The sequence below is a fragment of the Onychostoma macrolepis genome, chromosome 25 (assembly GCF_012432095.1).
Source record: "Onychostoma macrolepis isolate SWU-2019 chromosome 25, ASM1243209v1, whole genome shotgun sequence".
Taxonomy (NCBI): domain Eukaryota; kingdom Metazoa; phylum Chordata; class Actinopteri; order Cypriniformes; family Cyprinidae; genus Onychostoma; species Onychostoma macrolepis.
This window is the reverse complement of record NC_081179.1, coordinates 3,186,460-3,210,665: the sequence shown is the minus strand read 5'-3', so window position 1 is coordinate 3,210,665 and position 24,206 is coordinate 3,186,460. Positions and strand designations below refer to the sequence as shown.

The window sequence follows — 24,206 nt, the reverse complement described above, 5'->3', positions numbered from 1 at the left end:
TAGGGTTTGTGGGTGGTTGTTATGGTGATGCTGTGGTCGTTAGGTGTTTTGGGTAGTTTCTAGGGTGTTGGGTGGTTGCTATGGAGTATGGGTAGTTGCTAGGGTGTTCCGGGTGGTTGCTAAGGTGTTTGGGTGGTTGTTAGGGTTTTCTAGTTGGTTGCTAGTGTATTCTGGGTAGTTGCTAGGTGTTTGCTAGTTAAAAAACCCGACTCTACCAATTATTGTTCACTGGCTATGTTCAAATCCCCAGCTCTAAGTCTGAGTTATGATAACTGTAAGGACCAGCTGCACTGCAGTACACTTGAATTGTGTTCAGATTTACGGTGACAGTGGTCCAGTGTGGGAGGCTTTGGTCCGGACCCACATCCATCTGTCAGATAACTGTCTGAAGGAGGTCCTGACTCCCCCCCCCCCCCCCACCACCATCCCATTTGTGCTGTATTTTCAACAGTTAGCTGTTTTGTTTAAGAAGCAGCTCGACGCTTATCGCTATGAAAACAAACCTGCTTCATATACGTCAACAGGCCCCCGCTCTCCCTCCTCGAAGATTTGACCTTCGCTACCATTTAATTTGACAAAACCATCTCCGAGTTCATCCACGAACTATAGGGGTGTGCGATATCAACAAAGAAAGGTATCACTATCTATATATATATATATATATATATATTTTTTTTTTTTTTTTTTTGTGATAATGATAATTAAGTGATATTTTGCTGAGTATGTTTTCATGCTGGTACATTAGCTGATTTAGGCCTGTCATTGGCAAATAAATGACACTAAAACTGCCAGTAGGTGGCATCAAGTGAGGCAATCTTAATGAGTGATTCATTGAATCATTCATTTGAATGATTCGTTCAAAAACAGATTCATTCAGGAATTAAACACTGCAGTGCTGCTCTGGGACGCACAAATGTCCCGCTCTGGCTTTGTTTGAATCTATTTCCGTTGGCGAAACAAGAAAAAAAAAAGACAATATTGTCTAAAATTAAATTCACTCAATATTAACAGTAAGTGGCAACAAGTGTCTACAACAAGAGTGATTAATCATTTGTTCAAACAATTTGTTCAAAACAGCTGATTCATTTAGAAACAAATCAAGTAACTGTCTTTATGAATGGATCATTGAATCATTGACTCAAATGATTCATTCAAAAACAGATTCATTCTGATGGCAATGTTGCTCTGTTATGCACAAATGTTCTGTTACGGTTTTGTTTATTTTTGTTCATAACTTGAATTATGTTTGGACTTCATCACACAGTGAATGCAAGATGTGTTATTGGTTGTTTTTTGCAATGTGAGTGACCTTCTCCATAATGTCAGCTTACAAATTATTGTTAAAACAACAATTACTTTATTAATCGTAGACAATAAATATCGCACACCCCTACCACGAACATGAGCAAAACTCCCACGGAAACCCAAATGCCGTTTTGTGGCACGGGAAGCGGCGAGGCACGTGCCTCTGGAGGCAGCTGTTGGTTTTGGACGCCCTCCGTGTCGGAGCCTGGCCGGGGCGGGATCGAATGGATCTGGAGCCGGCGGGAATGGTGCTGCTGTTTTCCTGGTGAAGGTTTGCACAGCTGTGGAAAGCGATCCCTCCCCGGTGTGCCTGGCGGTCTCATCGGCCCTCAGAAGCCGGCTCCAAACATCACAGAAGAAGAGCGAGTCGCTTCCACCGTCCGTCCGTCCGTCCCGATGCCCTGAGAAAACAGACTTGAAAGTCTGGCCTTCTGACGGGCCGTATGTATTTCGTTCAGCTCATAGAGATGTTATTTATGTCTCTCTGAAGCGGGTGGAGGGTCTGCGCAGCTCCTGTTGTAGCGCTGGCCTCCTCTGCAGCACATGTGCAGGTTTTCTCTCAGAGAGGCAGCTGGGGACGGTCTGGCTTCGTGTTGTTTGCCAAACTGAGGACTAACCAGCCATCAGCGGACATCCATCATGCTGTTTGTACAAATCCCCTCTGGTTTACGATATTCCCAAACTGGAGTTTGCACTTTTTCTGAAGAAAAAGTGAGTGCAAATCTCACTGCCAACGTGACACAGTGGGTGGTAGTTAGAGCGTTATGTGGTTAAGTTTAAGTCTGAGTTTTAAAGTGTTGTTAAAATTTGAATTTTATTTTATTATTGTATTTTATGTTTTATTTAATTTAATTATTATTCATTTATTTTTTATTTTTTAATTATTAAATAATTATGTGTAAATATTTATAAATAAATAGAATAAAAATTACATTTTATTTTATAATTATTGTAATTATTAATTAAATTATTATTAATTATTATTTTATTTTAATTTTATTTTAAATAATTAAAATGATTTAGAATAATGTATTTAATAATTATTACTTAATTATTATCAATTAATTTTTATTCTTTTAAATTATAACAATTATATATAAATATTTATAAATACATGGAATATTTACTTTAAAATATAATTTGTTTTGTTTGTTTTAGTTTATTTAGTTAGTTAGTTAGTCCAGTAGGTTGTCTGATAGCAATCACATATGCACTATGCAGTTGTATTGTAGTTGTACTGTGTATTGTAAAGGGGCAGGGGCATTCCTGTTTCTAAATTTAATACTGTTATGAACTATGGTATTGTTTTATTCTATGTTACATACTATGGTATATTATATTCTAAATTAAACTTAAAAATACACTCTAAATTAAAGTTAAATTTCATTTTAACTGTACTGACTTGTAAAACTATGCAATGCAACTAAATAAAACTTGAATTTGAATAGTAAAAATTTTAATTATATGTATTTAAATGATAGCATACTAAATAATATAATTTGTAACAATAAATATTTACATTTCTAAACTATTTTAAATATAATTTATCATATTTATTTATTTAATCTTAATAATTTAGATTGTGTGTGTGTGCTCTATCTTTTCTTATGTTCACATTATTTTACATAATATAATTTTCTAAATAATTATTATTTAAAGTCATCAAATAATATATATAAATATATATAGTATAAACATACACACTCTATTTATATGGTACTATTTAACGTTTCCAGGCTGTTTCGAATGCACCGTGCTCTGGTTTTCGTGCTTCCAAACAGTGCAGCATCTGTAAAACGAATTATCAGTGTGTGAAACCAATGGGAAGTGGGCAACTCTCGCTCTCTCTCTTCCTTCTCTTCTTTTCGAGCTCATTATTGTCTGCCAGCGCTCACCAGATGTGCAAGTCTACTTTATTTTGCCGTGTAAGATGCATACTTAGCATTTTGCAAGCGGCACTGATGACTTTGCAGGCTGTGAACGCCTGGAAAAAGGAAAATGGTTCTGTCTATGGGTTCCCCAGGTGTGCGGGTCCTCAGGGAAACACGGAGCGCGTTGGACTCATACAGGCAGACCTCTATGTTTTCAGCAGACTTTATCTCAGATGTTCTCGTCTTTTGTCTTTATAGAGTTATTCTGACACTATTCTTAGCCAGACTTCTGACTTACGGCGTAAATCCTGGTCCACACTGCAGCTTATTATGAAGGGCCTACTAAGCTGTTGATAGCAAAGTCAGACTTTGACGTGGCTCCAGTCTGCCCTGACTCTTTTTAATTAAACCCCTGATGTTAAAGGCTCGTGGAAAACCCCACATGAAAAAACACACTCATAAACTCAATATTCATATATTTACTTCACATAGACCAGGTGCTGCATGCACACATAATAACAAAACAACGCTGTTTTCCACTTCTGTTCATTTCATACAGGAACAGGTAAATAACAGGGAAGAGCGGGAGACGGAAATATGTCTCTTAAAGGAGTAGATCGCCTAAAAATAAAAATTCCACCATCATTTTTATAGCCAGTATGACTTGGTACATACTGTATCACACAAGTTACGTATGGACTATTTTTGTCATACTTTTATGGTACTTCATGATGGTTTTTGTTTAAAATCATATGGGTTTATGTGAAACATGTTCTTGTTTATAATTTTAAACTGTCATAAGTATCGAACAAATAAATAAAACAATCATAATTTACACATCGATTTCTATTTTCCTTGTTTTTGCCATGTATTTGTGACAGGACTATCATCTATAGACTATTTTTAAGATGCTTTATGGTACTTCATGATGGTTTTTGTTTAAAATGATATGGGTTTATGAGTGAAACATGTAAATGTTTATCATTTAAAACAGTAATAAATAAAAGAGCACTTAAAAGAGTCATAATTTTGACATTGTATTTATGTATTTATGACTGGAGCATCACATGTAGTCATATAAACTACTTTTATGGCAGTTTATGATGTTTTTTGTTTAAATTAATATCAGTTTATGGCTAAAACATGTTCTTGTTTAGCATTTAAAACAGTCATGTAGAATAAATAAATAAATAAAGCAGCACCTGAAATTGTCACAATTCAGACATTAATGTCCATTTGAACTACTTATATGATACCTTTACGATGGTTTTGTTTAAAATATGGCATTTATGAGCAAAACATGTTCATGTTTATCATTTAAAACAGTCTTCATTAAAATAAATAAATAAATAAATAAATAGAACAGCACTTAAAACAGTCATAATTTTGATGTTAATATCCATTTTCCAGGTTATTTCCTTATATTTATGATTGGACTATCACCTATAATCATATTAAATATGATACTTTCATGCTACGTCATGATGATTTTTGTTTCATGTTCATATTTAATCGTTTAAAACAGTCACGTATTTATGACTGGACTTCCACCTACATTCTACTTTTATGATACTTTTATGGTGTTTTTTTAATCATGTGGATTTAGAACGACATGACAAAGAATAAAAAAAAAAAAAATTTTTTTTTTTTTTGATGAACTATCCCTTTAAGATACATCTGTTGTGCACTACCTGTATGAAACTGAGTGCTTGTTAATTCTGGAAGCTCTTTTTGTGCTTGTATTTTTTTTTTTTTTTTTACCAGTCTTGCCCGGGCTGGTTTGAGTGATTCTAGCTTGTACCGTCCAAGTGTTTCAAATGAAAGACATGTGGCAATTATGCGTGTTAATCCATCATAAGACATTAGATAATGATACATTTATGTAGCTTAATACACTTGTGCCTTGATATTAAATGGTAAGCATCATTGGCATGGAAATTCATCTGTAGATATGCCACTATAAAATATCAGATGGCAGCGCTGCCGGGTTCAGATCCGTTCAGTCAGGCTCTGTTTGTTTTTGTGTTTGGATTGCGATCTCTCCGGGCTCATAGTTGTTCTTCCATATGTTTGCTTGTCTCCATGTGATGCTGTTGGATGTATTTACACAACTCCTTTCTGTTTGACTTCTATTCTCAGACCGGAATAAATGTCCATTTTTAGGCACTTCTTGTTTAGACACTTGAGTATCCTTTTTTGACATTCCAGGACCTCAGCTTAAGATGTGGGGTTAAACAGGCAATTATTTTTCCAATTATTCCATTTTATTAAATTACATTTCTTTGCTTTTTATCTATTCCACTCCAATTCAGTCCTTTCTATATTCTGCTCAATTGTATCTGTTATATTTATTTCCATTCCATTTCATTATATCTTATTTATTCCCAGCTATAAGATTTTTAATTGTGTAAAAAAAAAATACAGCTGTGCTGTAATTGGACAGAATGTTGCCACACAGGTTTGTGGTTCTTATTGAGTTTTGATTGGGTGAAAAAGCACTGCTGTGCTGTGATTGGACGGAATGTTGTCACACAGATTTGTGGTTCTTATTGAGTTTTGATTGGGTGAAAAAGCACTGCTGTGCTGTGATTGGACGGAATGTTGTCACACAGACTTGGCTATTTTGAAACCCCACAAAAGAGAACTTTGTTTACACAATAAACCTCAGGAGACATTAGACGGTGCCACCCATCCATAAACACTCCTGTTGTATATACAATTGGCTCCAAATGTCTGAGACCACATTGAAAATCTAGATTTGTTTTTATTTTCATCTTGAAAATACAAAGTTTTGCAAATGTCAAACGAAAAAGTTGATACAAAATGAATAAGAAATGCTCACTATATCTAAGTGACCAAGCAAATAATGAGACCCTTTGTACAGACGTTTTTTTATTTCCACTGAAGGTCAAGATGCCCTTTGGATCATCTCTAATCATACTGAAGAATGGGTTAAGTTCATGTCTACATCACAAATAATGAAAATTGTTGTTTTAAATGAGAAAATAATGCATTTTTTAAAGCATTTGTTACTTGTCTCAGAGTTTGGATGCATACATGTTGTTGTTGTTTATTAATTAAATTAATGCTTTTAGTTAGAAGTGGTACATTAAACTGGTTAAAAGTGACAATAAAGACTTATATAATGTTACAAAAGATTTCTATTTCAAGTAAATACTGTTCTTTTGAACTTTCTGTTCGTCAAAGAATCCTGAAAAGAAAAATGTATCAAGGTTTTCACAAAACACGAAGCTGCACAACAATTTTGTTTTTTAAACATTGATAATAATATACTAATCAGCATATTAGAATGATTTCTGAAGGATCACTGAAGAATGAAGATCACTGAAGCAATGATGCTGAAAATTCAGCTTTGATCACAGGAATAAATTACATTTAAAAAAAATATTACAATTGAAAAGAGTTATTTTAAATTGTAATAATATTTCACAATATTACTGTTTTTACTGTATTTTTAATCAAATAAATGCAGCCTTGTTGAGCACAAGAGACTTCTTAAAAAAAAAAAAATCTTACTGACCCAAACCTGTCTACAGTAGTGTATAACTGTATTTCTGCTGTTTCTGTGTCATATTTATTTTATCATTTATTTTTCCACCAAGGTTTGCGCACTCAAAACTGCCATAATTTAGCAGTTAATGACCATTTTACAGATATTTATATCTAGACAATCTTAATTGACCAAACCCTAACCACACGAACAAGATCTTCATTTTGTGTCTTGTTATTTTATTCTCAATCATGAGATTCCAGCTCGCTCTGGGACGTCACGTCCGGCATACACCCGTCCCTGAGACCCACCGGAGCGTCTCGCTCTTCCACAGCCATCCAAAATAGAAACCTCTGAATTCTCCCTTGAAAGCGTTACCTGTATTTATTTCCTTGTGACTCTATTTCTGTCACACTGAGTCAACAGGCACCGGTGCTAAAAGAGGCCTGTGATTTGCCCCTGACTGTGTTCTTTCAGAGCTGAAGGGGAGGGAAGGTTAGACAGGCGCTGCTCGTGTTTACCCACAATCTAAAAATACCAAGCTGGGCCGACAGAGCGACAGTCCCTGGATTGGAAATGGACAAAGAAGGACCGGAGACAGGAGTGTCACACTGAGCAGGAAGGCTTTGTTTGTAGGTTTACTGTCACCTGTGTCGCCCTGTCAGTGTGTTCGCTGAGAGAAATGTGACAGAGGTCATGTTGAAGTTTACAATCTGTTAAATTGCCTTTGTTACTTTATTAACTTCGGTAATGTAATGTATTTCCGAATAAAACCGAATATTCAGTAGGACTCGAGTACAGAATCTGTGTATCATATTCACTGCTGTTCAGATGTGTAGGGTCAGTAAGACTTTATAATGTTTTTAAAGAAAACTCTTCTGCTCACCGTGGCTGCATTTATTTGATTAAAAATACAGTAAAAACAGTAAAATTGTCAAATATTATTACAAATCAAAATAACTGTCTTCTCTTGCATTATATTTTAAACTGTAATTTATTTCTGTGATCAAAGCTGAATTTTCAGCATCATTACTCCAGTCTACAGTGTCACATGATCCTTCAGAAATCATTCTAATATGCTGATTTGCTGCTCAAGAAACATTTCTGATTATTAGAAATATTGAAAACAGTTGTGCAGCTTCGTATTTTTGGGGAAACCGTGATGCATTTTATTTTTCAGGATTCTTTGGTGAGTAGAAAGTTCAAAAGAGCAGCTTAGACATCTTTGGTAACATTATAAATGTCTTTACTGTCACTTTTGATCTTTCCTGGATTGACATACTAATTTCTCAAAAAAAATTAATAAATAAATAAATACGGATCCGAAAATCTACATTTTATGTTTATGGTTTACAATTATTGTCAGAATGATGTCCAATTTTTTGCATGTATATTAGTAATAATTTTCTTAAAGCAGATTAAAGTTGTGATTAAATCAAAATAAATCCTATTTTTTTCTAATACATGTTAATTGTCTTATTCTGAAAAAAAAAAAAAAACACTAATTTATTTATTTGCTTGCTTCACAGTCTTTAATGAAAATTTCATAATTTTTTCTGCCCTATGTTTTTTACCTGTTTGATAGCCGATTCACTCTTAAATACATCACAATATAGTGATAAAGTATTTTATATTTACATGAAACAAATAAACATTAACTGAAATAAAATAAGATATAAAAAAAACTTGAACATATTTTTTTATTTAAGCTTGTTGCCAAGACAGCATTTCTCATTTTCATGCAACTTACTTAAGTAAAATAACTAAAATTAAAATTAAAATGAATAGAAAATATTGAAAAATAATTTAAAAAATAACAAAACACTACAAAGTGACTAAAACGTTAACTTAGATTCAATTGAAAGCAAATTCAAAATATTAACAAAAACGGTAACAGCAATGATACAGAAAGAACACTGACGTGTTACTAGATTCATTCGTTTGCTGTTTATGAACTCGTGTGAATGGCCACAATGCAGTTCACTGAGAAAAGCTGACAGGAAGGCGTCAGGATGTAAATAAATAAGAAGAAAGGATGAACCCGTGGGAGAAAGCAACGCTGAAATGTGAAACTCAATCACCTCTGGTCACGTTTCATTCATCTGTATTCTGTTCTCATGCCATACTATCCACGCTTACAGTAAGAGCACGTATGGCGGCTCATCTTCATCTTTTCCCATGACATATTTAAATAATCCGCTGACATCATTTCCCATCATCTGAGCTGACAGAGGCTAGGTCTGTTTTCAGGTGGAGGGATCACAGAGTGAAGTACAGTGTTTCTCTGGAAGCTGATCGTGAATGAATGCAAACACAGATTGTTTGTGATCTAAAGATGAAATAGTTTCATGTTTCTGACGGTTATCGGCAGGGAAATTCCACACATTCAAAGGAAGGTGACATCAACCGCAGGAATCTGAATTCCAGCTTTGTGACTTTTCATATAGACCGGTTTACCATTATCCTGACCTTCATGGGTTCATTCATGTTGTACGGGTTGGTTTTTTATGCACTTACTTCACATTCTTTTCTGCTCACCAAGGCTACAGTAAAAACAGTAATATTGTGAAATGTTATTACAATTTAAAGTAACCCAAAATAAGCCCATTTCTGCCACAGAATAAAAAAAAATAAAGGTAAATGCAAATTTTTTTTGCAAAAAATAAACTCAGAATTGTGAGAAATGGACTCTGAGATTTGCGAGATATAATCTCACAATTGCGAGAAAAATTCAGGATTGTAAGATAAAAAGCCATAATTACCTTTTTTTATATGTGACAGAGACAAAAAAAAAGAATTGTGAGATGTAAACTCAGAATTCTGAGGAAAAAAATTAGGATTTTGAAATATAAACTCAGTTCTGGGGGGTCAGAATTTCGAAATACAAACATAGAATTATGAGAAAAAAGTCTAAATTTTAAAATATAAACAGTTTTGAGGAAAAAAAGTCAGAATTTTGAAATATAAACTCAGAATTAACTCAGAAAGGTCCAAATTGTGAGACTAAAAAGTCCCAATTACCTTTATTTTATTATTGTTATTATTATTTTTTAATTCTGCAAACAGGATTCCATAGCTTACTATATGAATGTTTTAAAACATAATTTATTCCTGTGATCAAAGCTACATTTTCAGCATCATTACTTCAGTCTTCAGTGTCACATGATCCTTCAGAAATCATTCTAATATGCTCATTTGCTGCTCAAGAAATATTTCTGATTATTATTAACGTTGAAAACAGTTGTGCTGCGGTGATACGTTTTATTTTTCAGGATTCTTTGATGAACAGACAGTTCAAAAGAACAGCATTTACTTGAAATAGAAATTGTTTGCAACATTATAAATGTCTCTACTGTCACTTTTGATCAATTTAATGCATCTTTGCTGAGTAAAAGTATTAATTTCTTTCAAAAATGTTAATATACAACTTTAAATGATAAAGTTTTGTGTCAGTATTTATTAAATAAATGCTATTGTTAGCTCATGTTAGCTACTCAGTTTGACGTCTTGAGAAATGATCGGCTGAGGTTCACGATGGTCATGACTGGAATGCTGAAATACCGCATTCATACAACGTTTGATTTTCCGTTCACATGATGACGGGCACCTTCTCACACGCGGCTCGGCTTCTGCCAGCCGTTTCTCAGCTGTCAAACACCTGCACAAACAGGGCCTTACAGTAATTCAGTTTCCTTTTGCTCTGTCTGGGTCTTTTAGTTGTTAACTTACAGTAAATGAGTCGGACTGTGGTTTCAGGGCACTGCATTTGAGGATCATCACTGCTGCCGTGGACGTATATGGAGGTGCTGTTAGCTCTTTGTTGGACAGTTGTGGTAATTAGAGAGTGTTGCTTTAATGAGGACTTCACAGAAGGTTTAATTGAGGAGCTGGGCGGGTGGAGGGCGGAGTTGAGTGTGTGGGTGTGGTTTAACAGCTGTCACTCCATAAAGAAACAAGTGTTCAGTCAACAAGCCCCCACAGGCACAAAATACTGCATCTGTCCCCACACACTCACGTTTATGTGACACTTGTGCTCCTGCGTGCGTGTGTGTGTGTGTGTGTGTGTGAGAGAGAGAGAGAGGGAAGGAAAATGCCTTTTTTGGCTTTTAGTGAATGAATCAATCTCACAAAGCATCACAAATCAGTACTTCACAAGAAATAAATTATATTTTGAAAAAAAAAAAGTTTTATATTTGTATTTCTTTATATTTTGTTTTATATATATATATATATATATATATATGAAGAGTAAAAACAGATAACTTTAACAATAAAAAAAATACAGCTAACTAACACAATAAAACACCATAAAAACATGATTTAAAAAAAAAAAAAAAAACGGGTTATCTGTTTTTTCAAATAAACTCTTCATATATATGTTATAATATATTATTAATATATTATATATATTATCTTTTAGTTAGAGGTTTTGCAATGTAATATTTTTTATTATGCCTGTTTGCATATTTGCCCCAAATTATGATAACACTATATTTACTGTTTCAAAATTAATATATAAATATACAACATGTTCATGTTTATTTTTAATTAATTTTATATAATACATTTTAATACATTTTTAATTTTTATTATATTTTTACATTTATATTTTATATAAAGCATATGAAATATTTTAGAAGAGATTATTTTTATGTTGATATGGTACATATATTGATTTTAATGGTTTTAAAATATTACAAATATTTATGTACAAATTTCTATTTTTTTAATTATTGAGAATTTATATGCTTAATTGTCATAACATTGCTGTTCTTAAAAACAGTTTTCTGATTTTCTTCATGCAAAATGCAATTGTTTTTAATTGTTTGATGAAATGTAGTAGATAGTAATAGATAGATAGATAAAATATTTTTAATTCATTGTAATTCATTTTACATTTATTATCATTTTTGTACAGTCATGAGAATTAGATTTTTTGAGAATTGATGGTGAAAATGTGCTTAATTGTCATGAACAAGTATTGCAACAACAACAAAAAAAATTGTACTGTTCCTAAAACAGGATTTTTTTTTTATGCAAAATAATTAGATATATACATTTTCTACAATGAAATGTAATTTCAAAAACAATATTAATTTTCATAAACGATAAATTACCCAGCTTTCCAGTCGAAAGCTCATATGTGCACAATAGTGAGCAGATCTGGCTTCATCTTTATCTAGCCATGTGGACACATTTCAGAGGTGACTGTGTAAATAAAGCAGTGTTTCAGAGGCCAGAAACACACACACACACACACACACCTTCGCCCCATACCGAGTGTATGAAAGGGGGTCTGTGACCACGCCTGCCCTCGGCCTCCATCAGGGACCATTAAAGAGAGGCGCTCAGCTGTCTGTCTGCGCAAATGTTTAAAGGGCCAACTGGCCCCATGTTTACTGGCCCCTTTAAACAGACCCTAAGATCCTTTCAGATTATGTTAATCAACTACAAACCCAAATGAATCTAAAGACTGAAATATGTCAGCAGAGAAGGAAGATTTACTGGTGAATATATTCTACCAGGAGAAGCAGCTCTGTTTTGTTGCCATCGAAAATCTTTTTGTGGGACGGAGCGCATGGAGAAACGTTCAGCCAAATGTGACAGAGAATCAGGCCAAGTTCAATTTACTCTCGTCATTTTGAACCATTTTTATTGCAGGTCTCAGCTATAAAACTTAAACTGAATATATTCTGCCTGATATAAGCACCTTATTTTTATGCTGCGTTTTTAGGTTCAGTTTGCGGTTAAATATATTCCAGTATTTATTGTGCTTTTTAATGACTTTGTGTTTTTCTTTTATGACTATTGGTGCTTAAATCATAATGAAATAGAAATTTGTTGTTTTTAATGGAACAGTTCATCCAAAATTCATTTCATAGTCGCCCTCATGTCGTTCCAAATCTGCACTGTAAAAAAATTATTTTTCAATTTGTAAGTGAAACAAAGCTTATTGAAGTTGCTTTTACAAGGAAATACTGCTTCATTCTTTCTACTTCAACATTTTGATGTTTATTAATAGTTATTTGTGAAATTTATTAGCAATTAAATTGTAACGCTGTATGACCGTCTTGCATCCATGAAACACAAAAGAAGATATTTTGCAGAATGTTCATGTGGCTCTTTTCCATATAAAGTAAATGGTGACCAATGGCAAAATTAATAATAAATAAATAAATAACACAAAAGGATGATAACCTCAATCTATAGGATTCTGTACTATGATGTTTAAAAATACAAAAAAAAGTCTAACATTTAAAAAATACTTAAATTTAAAAAAAGAATTAATGAAAAAGTCGTTATTTACAGAATATCACAGCAAACATCGATTCTTGTGTTGATTCTTGTCACATTTGCATTCAAATGTGATGCAATTTTATATATGCCAATATATAACTATATATAACTCCACCCCCCTCAAAGCTTTGTGTTGCACAAATTGTGTTGGAACGGCTATTTTAAATTTTTAGGTGAACTCTTCCTTCAACAACTGATCTGTATTTTGTAGGTCATGAAGTTGCTCGTCACCCTTCCATCTTCTGTCCTCTCATCTGTTTGTTTTCACTCTGTCTGTCCTTTGTGGGAATGATAACAGTGTCCATGTGAAGCCGGGTGTGTGGTGTACGGTAGAGCGAGCGGACCTGAGCTGTCCTGCGAGTGTGTGAATGAGAGGCGTTTGTTCTGCTGGAGATTGTCGCTCCTCACGAGTGAAACAGAGAAACAAAAGTAGCTTTGAGAGATTAGGCTGCGCCGCGGCCCCCTGGAACGCTTCTGGCTGCCGTGTAGCGGCACGTGGCAAAGACCTTGATACTTATCATGTGCGTCAGGTGCTGCTGATTCACTTCCTGCTCTAGAAAACAGGCCTCCCTCCTTTCTTCATTTTTTCATTCTTTGACCTTCTTTCGTTCAGGGACGAGGCCAAAAACTTGTGAAATTTGCCACATTTATTAGTGGGTGTGTCATGGTGCCCTGATTCTTTCTTTCTTTCTTCATCTGTTTTTTGTTGTTGTTGTTTTGCTATAAATTGAATGTTGAGCTAAACAAGTTTGAAGGTTTATAGGTCTTATGGATTCAGAGTTAAATAGATCTATCCGTCCGTCCGTCCGTCATTCCTTCCATCCATCTATCCATCATCTATCTATCTATCTATCTATCTATCTATCTATCTATCTATCTATCTATCTATCTATCTATCTATCTATCTATCTATCTATCTATCTATCTATCTATCTATATGTCTGTCTGTCTGTCTGTCTGTCTGTCTGTCTGTCTGTCTGTCTGTCTGTCCGTCTGTCCGTCCGTCCTTCCCTTCATCCATCCATCCTTCCATCCATCCTTCCATCCATCCATCATTCCTTCTATCCATCCATCCATCCATCCATCCATCCATCCATCCATCCATCCATCTATCTATCTATCTATCTATGTCTGTCTGTCTGTCTGTCTGTCCGTCTGCCCTTCCTTCCATCCATCCATCCATCCATCCATCCATCCTTCCTTCCATCCTTCCATCCTTCCATCCATCCATCATTCCTTCTATCCATCCATCCATCCATCCATCCATCCATCCATCTATCTATCTATCTATCTATCTATCTATGTCTGTCTGTCTGTCTGTCTGTCTGTCCGTCCTTCCTTCCATCCATCCATCCATCCATCCATCCATCCATCCATCCTTCCTTCCATCCATCCATCCATCCATCCATCCATCCTTCCTTCCATCCTTCCATCCTTCCATCCATCCATCCATCCATCCTTCTGTCCATCCATCCATCCATCCATCCATCCGTCCGTCCATCCATCCTTCTATCCATCCTTCCATCCATCCATCCATCCTGAATATTCATAGTCTGTCTAAGAAAATGACATTTAAATAAATTTCTCTAAATTCAATTCAAATTCAAATTTAAATCCTTTCATATTCAGGAATTGAACTGCAATTTGAACGGAATTCTTAATTCTCAACTCTGAATGATGCACAACCCTGCTGGCCATTACATGTGTGGTTTGTTTTAAGCTATTCATTATATTGTTGTGAAAAAACACATGAATATGAGTCCAGTGACTTGTAGCTCAAAGGACAGATGAAGTGCATGCACGCTGGGGTGTTTAGTGATGTCAGGTGTGTAGTCTGGGGTCCCTGCATGTGTTGGGGACAGCTGTCCTCGTATCACATGTCTTCACACACCACAGCCCTCCATACAGGCAGAAAAACATGTTCATGTCTGACCAGCCGTCACGTGTCACACTCTTGAGCTCAAAGTTACACACTTTCAGCATTGAAAATACTTCATCTGAACAAACTTCCAACTCTAAGCAGTAAAGTTCAGTGTGTGCATCGTCCTGGAGTCTGTCATCATGGTGGAAATTTTGCTTTATAAAAATGTAAAAACGAGAGTGTGATTGAGCACACGATTCATTCTGCACACATTTATCATCCGTCCAGCACAGGTTGAGGTGTGTTGATCTGATTCGTGTGAAGTGCTGAATGTGAGTTTTAGTGACCTGAGCGAGTGCACAGAAACGCCCTTTAGCCAAGATGAATGAGTCTGTTTAAGCTTGGCAGATACAGTATGTTCTTTGTGTTTGAAAAAAGAAAAAAGAAAAAACACAGAAAGACTGTAGAGAGAGAGAGAGAGAGAGAGAGAGAAAGTAATGTTGTAAGATGGTTGAATGCAGAGAAAGAAGTGAAAAAAGATAAATGAAACAAGTAAAGCACAGGGATTTGGTTGAATCAACAATGAAAGTGGGTAGAAAGAAAGAAAGAAAGAAAAAGAAAGAAAGAAGAATGAATGAATGTATGAATGAATGAAAACAAAAATACATAAATGAATACAAACAAAAACAACAGAATAAATGAAACAAAAACAAACCAAAGAATGAAAGAGAGAATGAATAAATGAAAGTAAAGCAACAAAGAATATGAGTAGACAGAAAAAACTTAAAGGGGTCATATAATGCCATTTTTGTACAAGCTAATATGATTCTTTAGGGTCTAAATTGAAAGTTTGTAATATACTTTAATTAAAAATTCTCATTAGTATTGTAAGAAAACACTCATTTTACCTGCTCAAAAACAGCTCTGTTTTCAGCACACAGTTTTAGTGCGTGTGTTTTTAAATGCTAATGAGCTTTGCTCGCCCCGCCCCTCTGTTCTGTGGGGCGTTTTGACCTAACACACGTGGAGTGTTGCCTTGACAACAGTTGAGGGTATATTTTGAAGAATGGCAGCGGGAGTCTCTGAGGATACTGTGCAACCGTATCAATTCGAACCGGAGTCGGACCCGGAACAGGATGACGGCCCCGAAGAAGACATCAATTAGAGTATTTATAGTCTTGGATCATATGCATTTGCAGGATGTAAACAGTATTTTGCAGGTATTGTGTTACCATTCATTTTCATGCAGTTATAACTGTTTTTTATTTATTTAAATTTTTTACATTACTTCTTAACAGACACCGTTATAAACCATCTACAAAAGTAAGCTTAGTGTAGTGTTATCATGTTAACTTTAATACCTGCGTACACAGTTTGTAATAACACAATAACCATAACGTTTTGTTCATTATAAACGTGGGATTATTAATTATATTGAGAACGTCAGAATAGAAAACATGCATGTACCCTGAATGTAAACATTAGCCACATACATCGTGAAGCGTGCTAGCGATTTGCAAAGATTAATATAAAGATTAATATAAAGGTTAATTAAACGTTACACTCACTTCTTCTGGAGGTTCAGCAGGAACACGAATAGTTGGTACCGATTCTTTTTTCAGGAGCAGCTTCTTAGCAAAACCAGCTTTATACTGACCTTCATTTATAAAGCAGTCTGGTGAAAAATGATTCGCGCAAACATGAAAACATTGACGTTGCTCGTGGGGAATATTCCCTTCAAAAGCAAAACTCAGCCACTGTGTCTTCAGCGGTTCGGACTTAGGAACATCAAAATGACTGCTGTGTTCATTATTGCACCCGAGAACAGAACACCACAATCGCTTAGACGCCATTCTGCTCATAGACAGCTCCAGCGTATATCAACAATGACGCGGACTATGATTGACAGCTCGCTCACGAGCAAGGGCGGGTCTGTGTTGAAACACTGCTGTCAATCAACCATCGTGGGAGGCGTCCGACCGTGTGGCGTCACGGTCGAGCGGCTTGATTTGAGACAGGGTAAAACAAATAAGGAGATTAAAAAAACACTGGATGGATTTTTATCATTTTATGATGGTTGTGTACAGGCACTGCTAACACACATTTCAGTACAATCAACTTGTAAAAGTGCATGTACCATTATATGACCCCTTTAAAGAAAAATTAATTAATTAATTAAAAAATAACAAATAACAAAATGAGACAAATGAAGGAAAAAAATAATAAAAGAAAGCACAAGCAGAGGTCAGACTACACTCTATTTGACAGATAGATAGATAGATAGATAGACAGACAGACAGACAGACAGATAGATAGACAGATAGACAGATAGATAGATAGATAGATAGATAGATAGATAGATAGATAGATAGATAGATAGATAGATAGATAGATAGATAGATAGACAGATAGATAGATAGATAGATAGATAGATAGATAGATAGATCTGATCTGAATTTTGCACGACACTACAACACATTTTAATGTGTCTCGTGAATGAAACAGCTGCTTTGAGACTCCAACCAAAACACAGTTTATCTTGGTTGCTAACAGTTTCTTCAGGCATTTTTGCAATCTAAAAGCTTTGGCTACACTCCAGCCTCCAGTCTGACATGTGAAGACGCAGCAGAGACGGCGAGCAGTCAAGTCGATTCAAAACAAGCCAACGCTTCATCAGCGGCTGGAGAACCCCAGAGCTCTTATCAGCACAATGAAGGAACGGAGCGTGTTGTTTTTCACCGAGCTCATAAAGATAAAATTCTTCTTTTTGGGGAGATGATTATTTACTTAACCATGATAGATAGTCTGCTTAAAGGAAGCAAAGTCTTTCTGCTGTTTTGCATTTCATCTTCAGGAGGAGAAGATCCAGTTGGCAAAACTCAGACAGAAACTCTACTATTTAGCTGAGCAAAGCGCAAGTATTCAAGGAGCTGCTGTTGTTGAGAGGTGTTATTTCTTTTCTAAATGTTCAGATTTTGTATATGGTGGACAGTAAATTGAACTATAACAAGAAAGTTTTTTTTTTTTTTTTTTGACGACTTCTACTTTTAAAACATCCTTAAATGAATAGTTGTTTCTTCATCAGATTTGGAGAAATGTAGCATTACATCACTTGCTCACCAATGGATGCTCTGCAGTGAATGGGTGCCGTCAGAATGAGAGTCCAAACAGCTGATTAAAACATCACAATAATCCACAAGTAATCCACACCACTCCAGTCCAGCAGTTAACATCTTGTGCAGTAAAAAGCTGCGTGTTTGTAAGAAACTAATCTGTCATCAAGATGTTTTAAACTTCAAACCATTGCTTCTGGCCAAAATACGAGTCCATAATCCATAATAACACTTCCTCCAGTGAAAAAATCCATCTCCGGTTGTCTTTTCACATCAAAATCCTCTCACATACACTACCAGTCAAAAGTTTTGAACAGTAAGATTTTTAATGTTTTTATAGACGTCTCTTCTGCTCACCAAGTCTGTATTTATTTGATCAAAAGTACAGCAAAACCATTAAAATTCTGAAATATTTTTTACTATTTAAAATAACTGTTTTCTTTTTGAATATGTTTTAAAATGTATTTTATTCCTCTGATTTCAAAGCTGAATTTTAGCAGCATTTCAGTCACATGAGCCTTCAGAAGTCTCACGCTCAAAAAACATTTGTTTTATTATTATTATGTTGAAAACAGCCGAGTAGAATTTTTTCAGATTTCTTTGATGAATAGAAAGTTCAGAAGAACAGCATTTATCTGAAATAGAAATCTTTTGTAACACGATAAATGTCTTTATAATCACTTTTGAACAATTTAAAGCATCCTGGCTAAATAAAAGTATTAATTTCTATAATTTCTTTCCCAAAATTATACTGACTCCAAGCTTTTGAATGGTATAGTGAATAATGTTACAAAAGCTTTTTATTTCAGATAAATGCTGATTTGATGAAATTTCTATTCATCAAAGAATCCTGAAAATTTTTTACTGTTTTAAATATTAATAATAATAATCAGAAATGTTTCTTGAGCAGCAAATCAGCATATTAGAATGATTTCTGAAGGATCATGTGACACTGAAGACTGGAGTAATGATGCTGAAAATTCAGCTTTGATCATAGAAATAAATTACATTTTTAAAAATATTCAAATAGAAAGCCATAATTTTAAATAGTAAAAATATTTCACAATATTACTGCTTTTGCTGTATTTTGGATCAAATAAAGCTTGGTGAGCAGAAGAGAATTCTTTAAAAAACATTAAGAATCTTACCGTTCAGAAACTTTTGACTGGTAGTGTACTTGTTTAGAGCTGCTTTGCACTGTCTTGGCTGGTAAACAGTGCTTGATCTGTACATATTTTTCTCCTGATTCAGATCAGACAACGTTTTCTCTGGAGGAAGCGTTAATATGGATTACAGATTCATATTTTAGCCAGAAGCAATGGTTTGAAGTTAAAAACGTCTTGATGGATTTGTTTCTTACAAACACAGCTTTTCCCTTCTCAAGATGTTCACTGATGGACTGGAGTGGTGTGGATTATTGTGATGTTTTGATCAGCTGTTTGGACTCTCATTCTGACGGCACCCATTCACTGCAGAGCATCCATTGCTGAGACAGTGATGCAATGCTACATTTCTCCAAATCTGATGAAGAAACAAACTCATCCTAATCTTGGATGGCCTGAGGGTGAGTACATTTTCAGCAAATTCTCATTTTTTTGGGTGAACTATTCCTTTAATAACTAATTAATAGGTACACTTTACTGCTTTTCTGCACTTGAAATATCAGTTCTGCTCCAGACTCCAAGAAAACAAGTACCTTTGCTGTTCGTTCTTGCTTCCATTGGTGGTGATTTGGGCATAAAACATCAATCCCGCCTGTTCTCAGAGCAGTTTATCAAACACTAAAGTTTGCGAGGTGAATTTGCAGTCCAAGCACAATTTCTGTGGCTGTTTTAGAGTTGTTTTTCCAGGGGTCTCCGCGGGTCAACGTGCTCCGGCTCCACAGACCAGAGGAATTCCTAATCTGAGCGCAGCGCCTCGCTTGGGAATGCAGATAATGCCGTAGATTATCAATGACATGTTTATGGTTCAGATTTATATTTCCCCTCTAACAGGCAGTGAATGCTCCTTCTCTTTATGAAAATATATTTTTGTCGGCTCGCAGTGAAACGGCGCACTGTTGAGCGCAGACCTTCTCGTGGCTTGTGTTGGCGTTTCAGGTTTCTTACGGCCTGTTTTTGTTTTGTGTGTGTGCTGGACGGTTAAATGATGACTAGCGAGGGCTCATAAACTGGGTATTTTAAGTAGCTATCTGAAATGAATGACCCATTCTGAAAGAAAAACACGAATGCATGAAGGGTTGTTTCTGAGAATTTGTGTTAATGTCACATATTGTTTGATGGATGCTGTTCTTGTCACCAATGTTCTGACCTTTTCGCAAAATGCATTTGATTTTGGATTTTCAAGTATTTATTTAAATATACTTAAAGTATCCTGACTGGGTGAATTTTATGAAGCATATCCAGGTCATATTTCACCCCAAAATGGGTCATATCTCTTAAAGGGAAAGTGCTCTTCAAGAGAAAATGCTCTTAAAGTGTTAAATCAGTTGATCTCTGTCCAGTTAGCGTTAGATGACTGTAAAAGTCAAAGTAAATCTTAAAATAGAAAATGAAAAAATAAATAATATGAAAGAAATAATATGAAAGTATAAACGTATTAAAGGTATAGGCAAATGAAATATCTAATATAAGAATGAATGAATAAACAAATAAAAAAATATATAAATAACCAATATGGTGCAAATACAGTGAATCTCATAAGAAATTATTTTGCATTAAGACCATTAAAAATGTTTGCATTGTAATGCAGGGATTTTATAGTTAACTAAAACTATTTAAGACTAAATTTAATTAAAAATGTAAAACTGAAATTTCCTTACTTGAAAAAAAATAAACTTTAACTGATGTAAAATCAAATATAAAAATGTAACTTATTTTATTCCAGCAAGTTACCAGAGCAGCATTTCACATTTTAATTTAACTCAAACTAAAATTTAAATAAAAATTAATACAAACAAATTAAACATTATAAAAAAATTTCAAATGACTACAATTACAAAAAACAACAAAATTATTCAAATTTAAGTAAAATTAAAATGAAAACAGAAAATATGTATTTATTTATTTATTTGTACACATCTATGTAGTAATTGTTGTATACTAATTTAAATTAAAAAAAATATTACAATGAAAAAGTAATGTCAAATGTCATAGTGCAAAGTTAATTAAATAAATAAATTATTTTATTATATTATATATAGAAATATGACCATAAGATCGCTTAATTTACTTCAAACTGTCTTTTTAATGCTTTTTCATGCAGTAATATGCGCCTTTAGAGTAAACAATAATATTTTGTTAGAAATAATCTTAACACACATCTCTGAGTGGACTTTAGCCTGATTTTCTTACTGTAAGGGTTAAACAATCTGAGGTTAAGTGCATTACTGGAGCACAATGGTGATTGTTCATGGATTAACCCCTCGCACAGCCTTTTTAGTCAGTAGCCCTCTACAGCGCAATACCCAAAATCCAGCAAAACGGCTTCATTTCTCAGATCAATGTCTCTTTGTTTGTAGGTGCTTCAGATGGACGTGAAGTTGGAGAACGTCCTGAAGATCCTGACGGAGCATTTCCAGCCCAAACCAGAGCTGCTGCAGAAACCCAGCCAGTACAGCTCTCGCGTCACCGTCATGAAGCGGCTGGGCGTCAGCATGGACGAGAGCCAGTGACCCGCTCGCCACCAGAACTCACGCTATGCATTGTGGGAAACGCGGTCCGAGAGGAAGAACTTGCTTTTCCCGTTTCTGTCTAGGATGTGAACAGGCGAAGAAGAAGACCTGGATGTCCCTCAGAATCTCCTAAACTGTCCGTCTCTAGTCATTCGATTGGTTTTGTGGTCACCGAGGGCCTCGAGCGGTGGCGTTTCGAGTCTGTGGGACCCGTTTCGGAAGGTTTTCGCAAACCCAAAACAAAGGTTGAAATCATAAATCACATTTCCAACCACAACACAATCCAGAGCCCGCAGGAACATGAACACAGTGAGCATGTGCTCGGGGAATGAACACTGCCGTTGATGTATGGCTGTGGTAGGGCTTATCAAAATAGCAAAACACCCATGATAGATTCTAATGAAGTTTAATAGCGCGCTGAGAAAGGAGGCCATTCACGGCTGTTGGCGTTTAGACGAGAGCCAAGATTCCCAACAGCCAATCTGTCAGGACTCCGGTCGCGTTTTTTCCCTCCGTTCGTTTGAGTGAATCTCTGATTATTTTTCTCATCCGAGATAATTAAATGTCGAAAGGCGAGGTGAGTTGACGGAAAAAGCGGTTCATTTCCAGAAACCACAAAGCCATTTTGAGGAAGGATCTGGCGTGAATCCGTTCATCCTGGATTTTTTCACCAAACATGTTCGTCTGTTGGCCATTTGCCTAGTGCTGAATTAACACTGAGGTTTTTTTTATTGTAAAGCAAAAAGCCACATAGTATGTTACAGTGATGCACAGTAAGGCGTGTTTTTACTCCTAAAACCATGGTAAAATCACTGCAGCTTCAAGTGGCTTATTGCTTTTATGAAATGCCGATGACAGCAATATGGAAAAAAATATGGAAATACTCAATATATAGTTGATAAATAACAGAATAACCATTTTCTTATACACTACAATTCAAAAGCTTGGAGTTTGTAAGATTTTTTAAATGTTTTGAAAGTCTTTTATGCTCAGCAAGGCTGCATCTATTCAATCAAAAATACAGTAAAAATTGTCAAAATATTATTATAATTTAAAAGACTATTTTCCGTTTTAATATATTTTAAAATTAAATTTATACAATTTTCTGCATCATTACCCCAGTCTTCAGTGTCACATGATCAGAGTTGGGTATAACGCGTTACTGTATTATAATTACTTTTCCTGGTAACGCAGTAATATAATGCCTTACATTTTAAATTTATGTAATTTGATTACAGTTGCTAATGTCAATAAAATTACGTTACTTAAGTTACAAATGCAGTGTTAAAAAATATGAAGTAAAAATCATGTTTTGCGCGTCAGTATGCCCTTTAATAAATCACCGGAGAATGCGAGCTAAAATGCAGACGAGTCCTACAACATTTAGATGCAATGAAATCATATTTCAAAATGTTGCACTCGATTTCACATATTTTAGTTTGGCATTATAGTTTGGGAAAAGTTCAACAAGTGAATGTGTACACGTTTATGTCACAGTAACACTAATATAAGTAAAAATAAATGACTCATCAGAATGAGATTCTCCGCTGGATTAAGCCGCATCGCATTCTTCTTCTGAGGTAAATTCAAGGCTTATTGCTCACAGCGTGTCTTCTTCCAAAAACGAAAAGTAGCCGAGATGAACTTGAATCCTTATTTGTTTACAGAGGTGACGTGGGCGTTCACATGTTCGTGCGTCTCAAGCCTGGTTTCACGTAGATGATTAACGTATAGCGCGTGATGTGTGTGGGCATGATCACATTATAAGTGACCTCAGACAGTAAAGACTGTACCTCGCGTTGGTTTCATACTGATTATTTTATCAGAGAATATTTGTTTTCGACATGATTTACTTAATTTAAAAATAGACACTTCAAGCCTTCATTAGATATATTTCTCATGTCATTTTCATTCATTTTAGTGACTCGTTTCAGGAAGATCTTCGTGGAGACTGAGAATGCAGAAAGCGCACCCTGTTTGTTTTCTTTATTTTACAAAACCAAAAAAAAAAAATGTTGTTGATATTGCGAGTGTATACAAATAATACTTACGTAATTTTTCAGTCAATATTAAATTAATGAAAGAACTATGAGTTTCACAGTATTTTTAGGTTTGATCATTTGAAAAGTAAACTTGAAAGTAACTTGAAAGTAAAGTAATTAGTAATCTGATTACTTTTTAAATGCAGTAATCAGTAATGTAATCAAATTACAATTTTAAAGAAGTAATTAGTTATTTGTGATGGATTACTTTTTTTGAGTAACTTACCCAACACTGCACATGGTCCTTCAGAAATCATTCTAATACGCTGATTTGCTGCTCAGGAAACATTTCTGATTATTATTGATGTTGAAAACACGTTTTTTTGTGGAAATCAGGTTATATTTTGTTGTTAGGATTCTTTGATGAGTAGAACATTTAAACTAACAGCATTTATTTGAAATATGCATCCTTTGTAACATTAAAAATGTCACCTTTGATCAATTCAATACACCCTTGCTGAATAAAATCATTCATTTCTTGAAAAAAAAATCTTACTGACCCAGTTTTTTGAACGGTAGTGTAATTAACATAT

At 34.9% G+C, this 24,206-nt stretch overlaps 1 protein-coding gene across 4 annotated transcripts in view; it reads left to right on the top strand.

Moving 5' to 3' along the window:
* kcnq1.2 (potassium voltage-gated channel, KQT-like subfamily, member 1.2) overlaps positions 1-22,644 on the top strand; it is a 195,723-nt gene extending 173,079 nt beyond the window's left edge. For all 4 annotated transcript variants that reach the window (XM_058767316.1, XM_058767317.1, XM_058767314.1 and 1 more), the window contains one exon: positions 21,479-22,644. In XM_058767316.1, the coding sequence (XP_058623299.1) occupies positions 21,479-21,631 (153 nt within the window). In that variant the 3' untranslated portion in view covers positions 21,632-22,644. The remainder of the gene's footprint in view (positions 1-21,478) is intronic.
* The last annotated feature ends 1,562 nt before the right edge of the window (positions 22,645-24,206 follow it).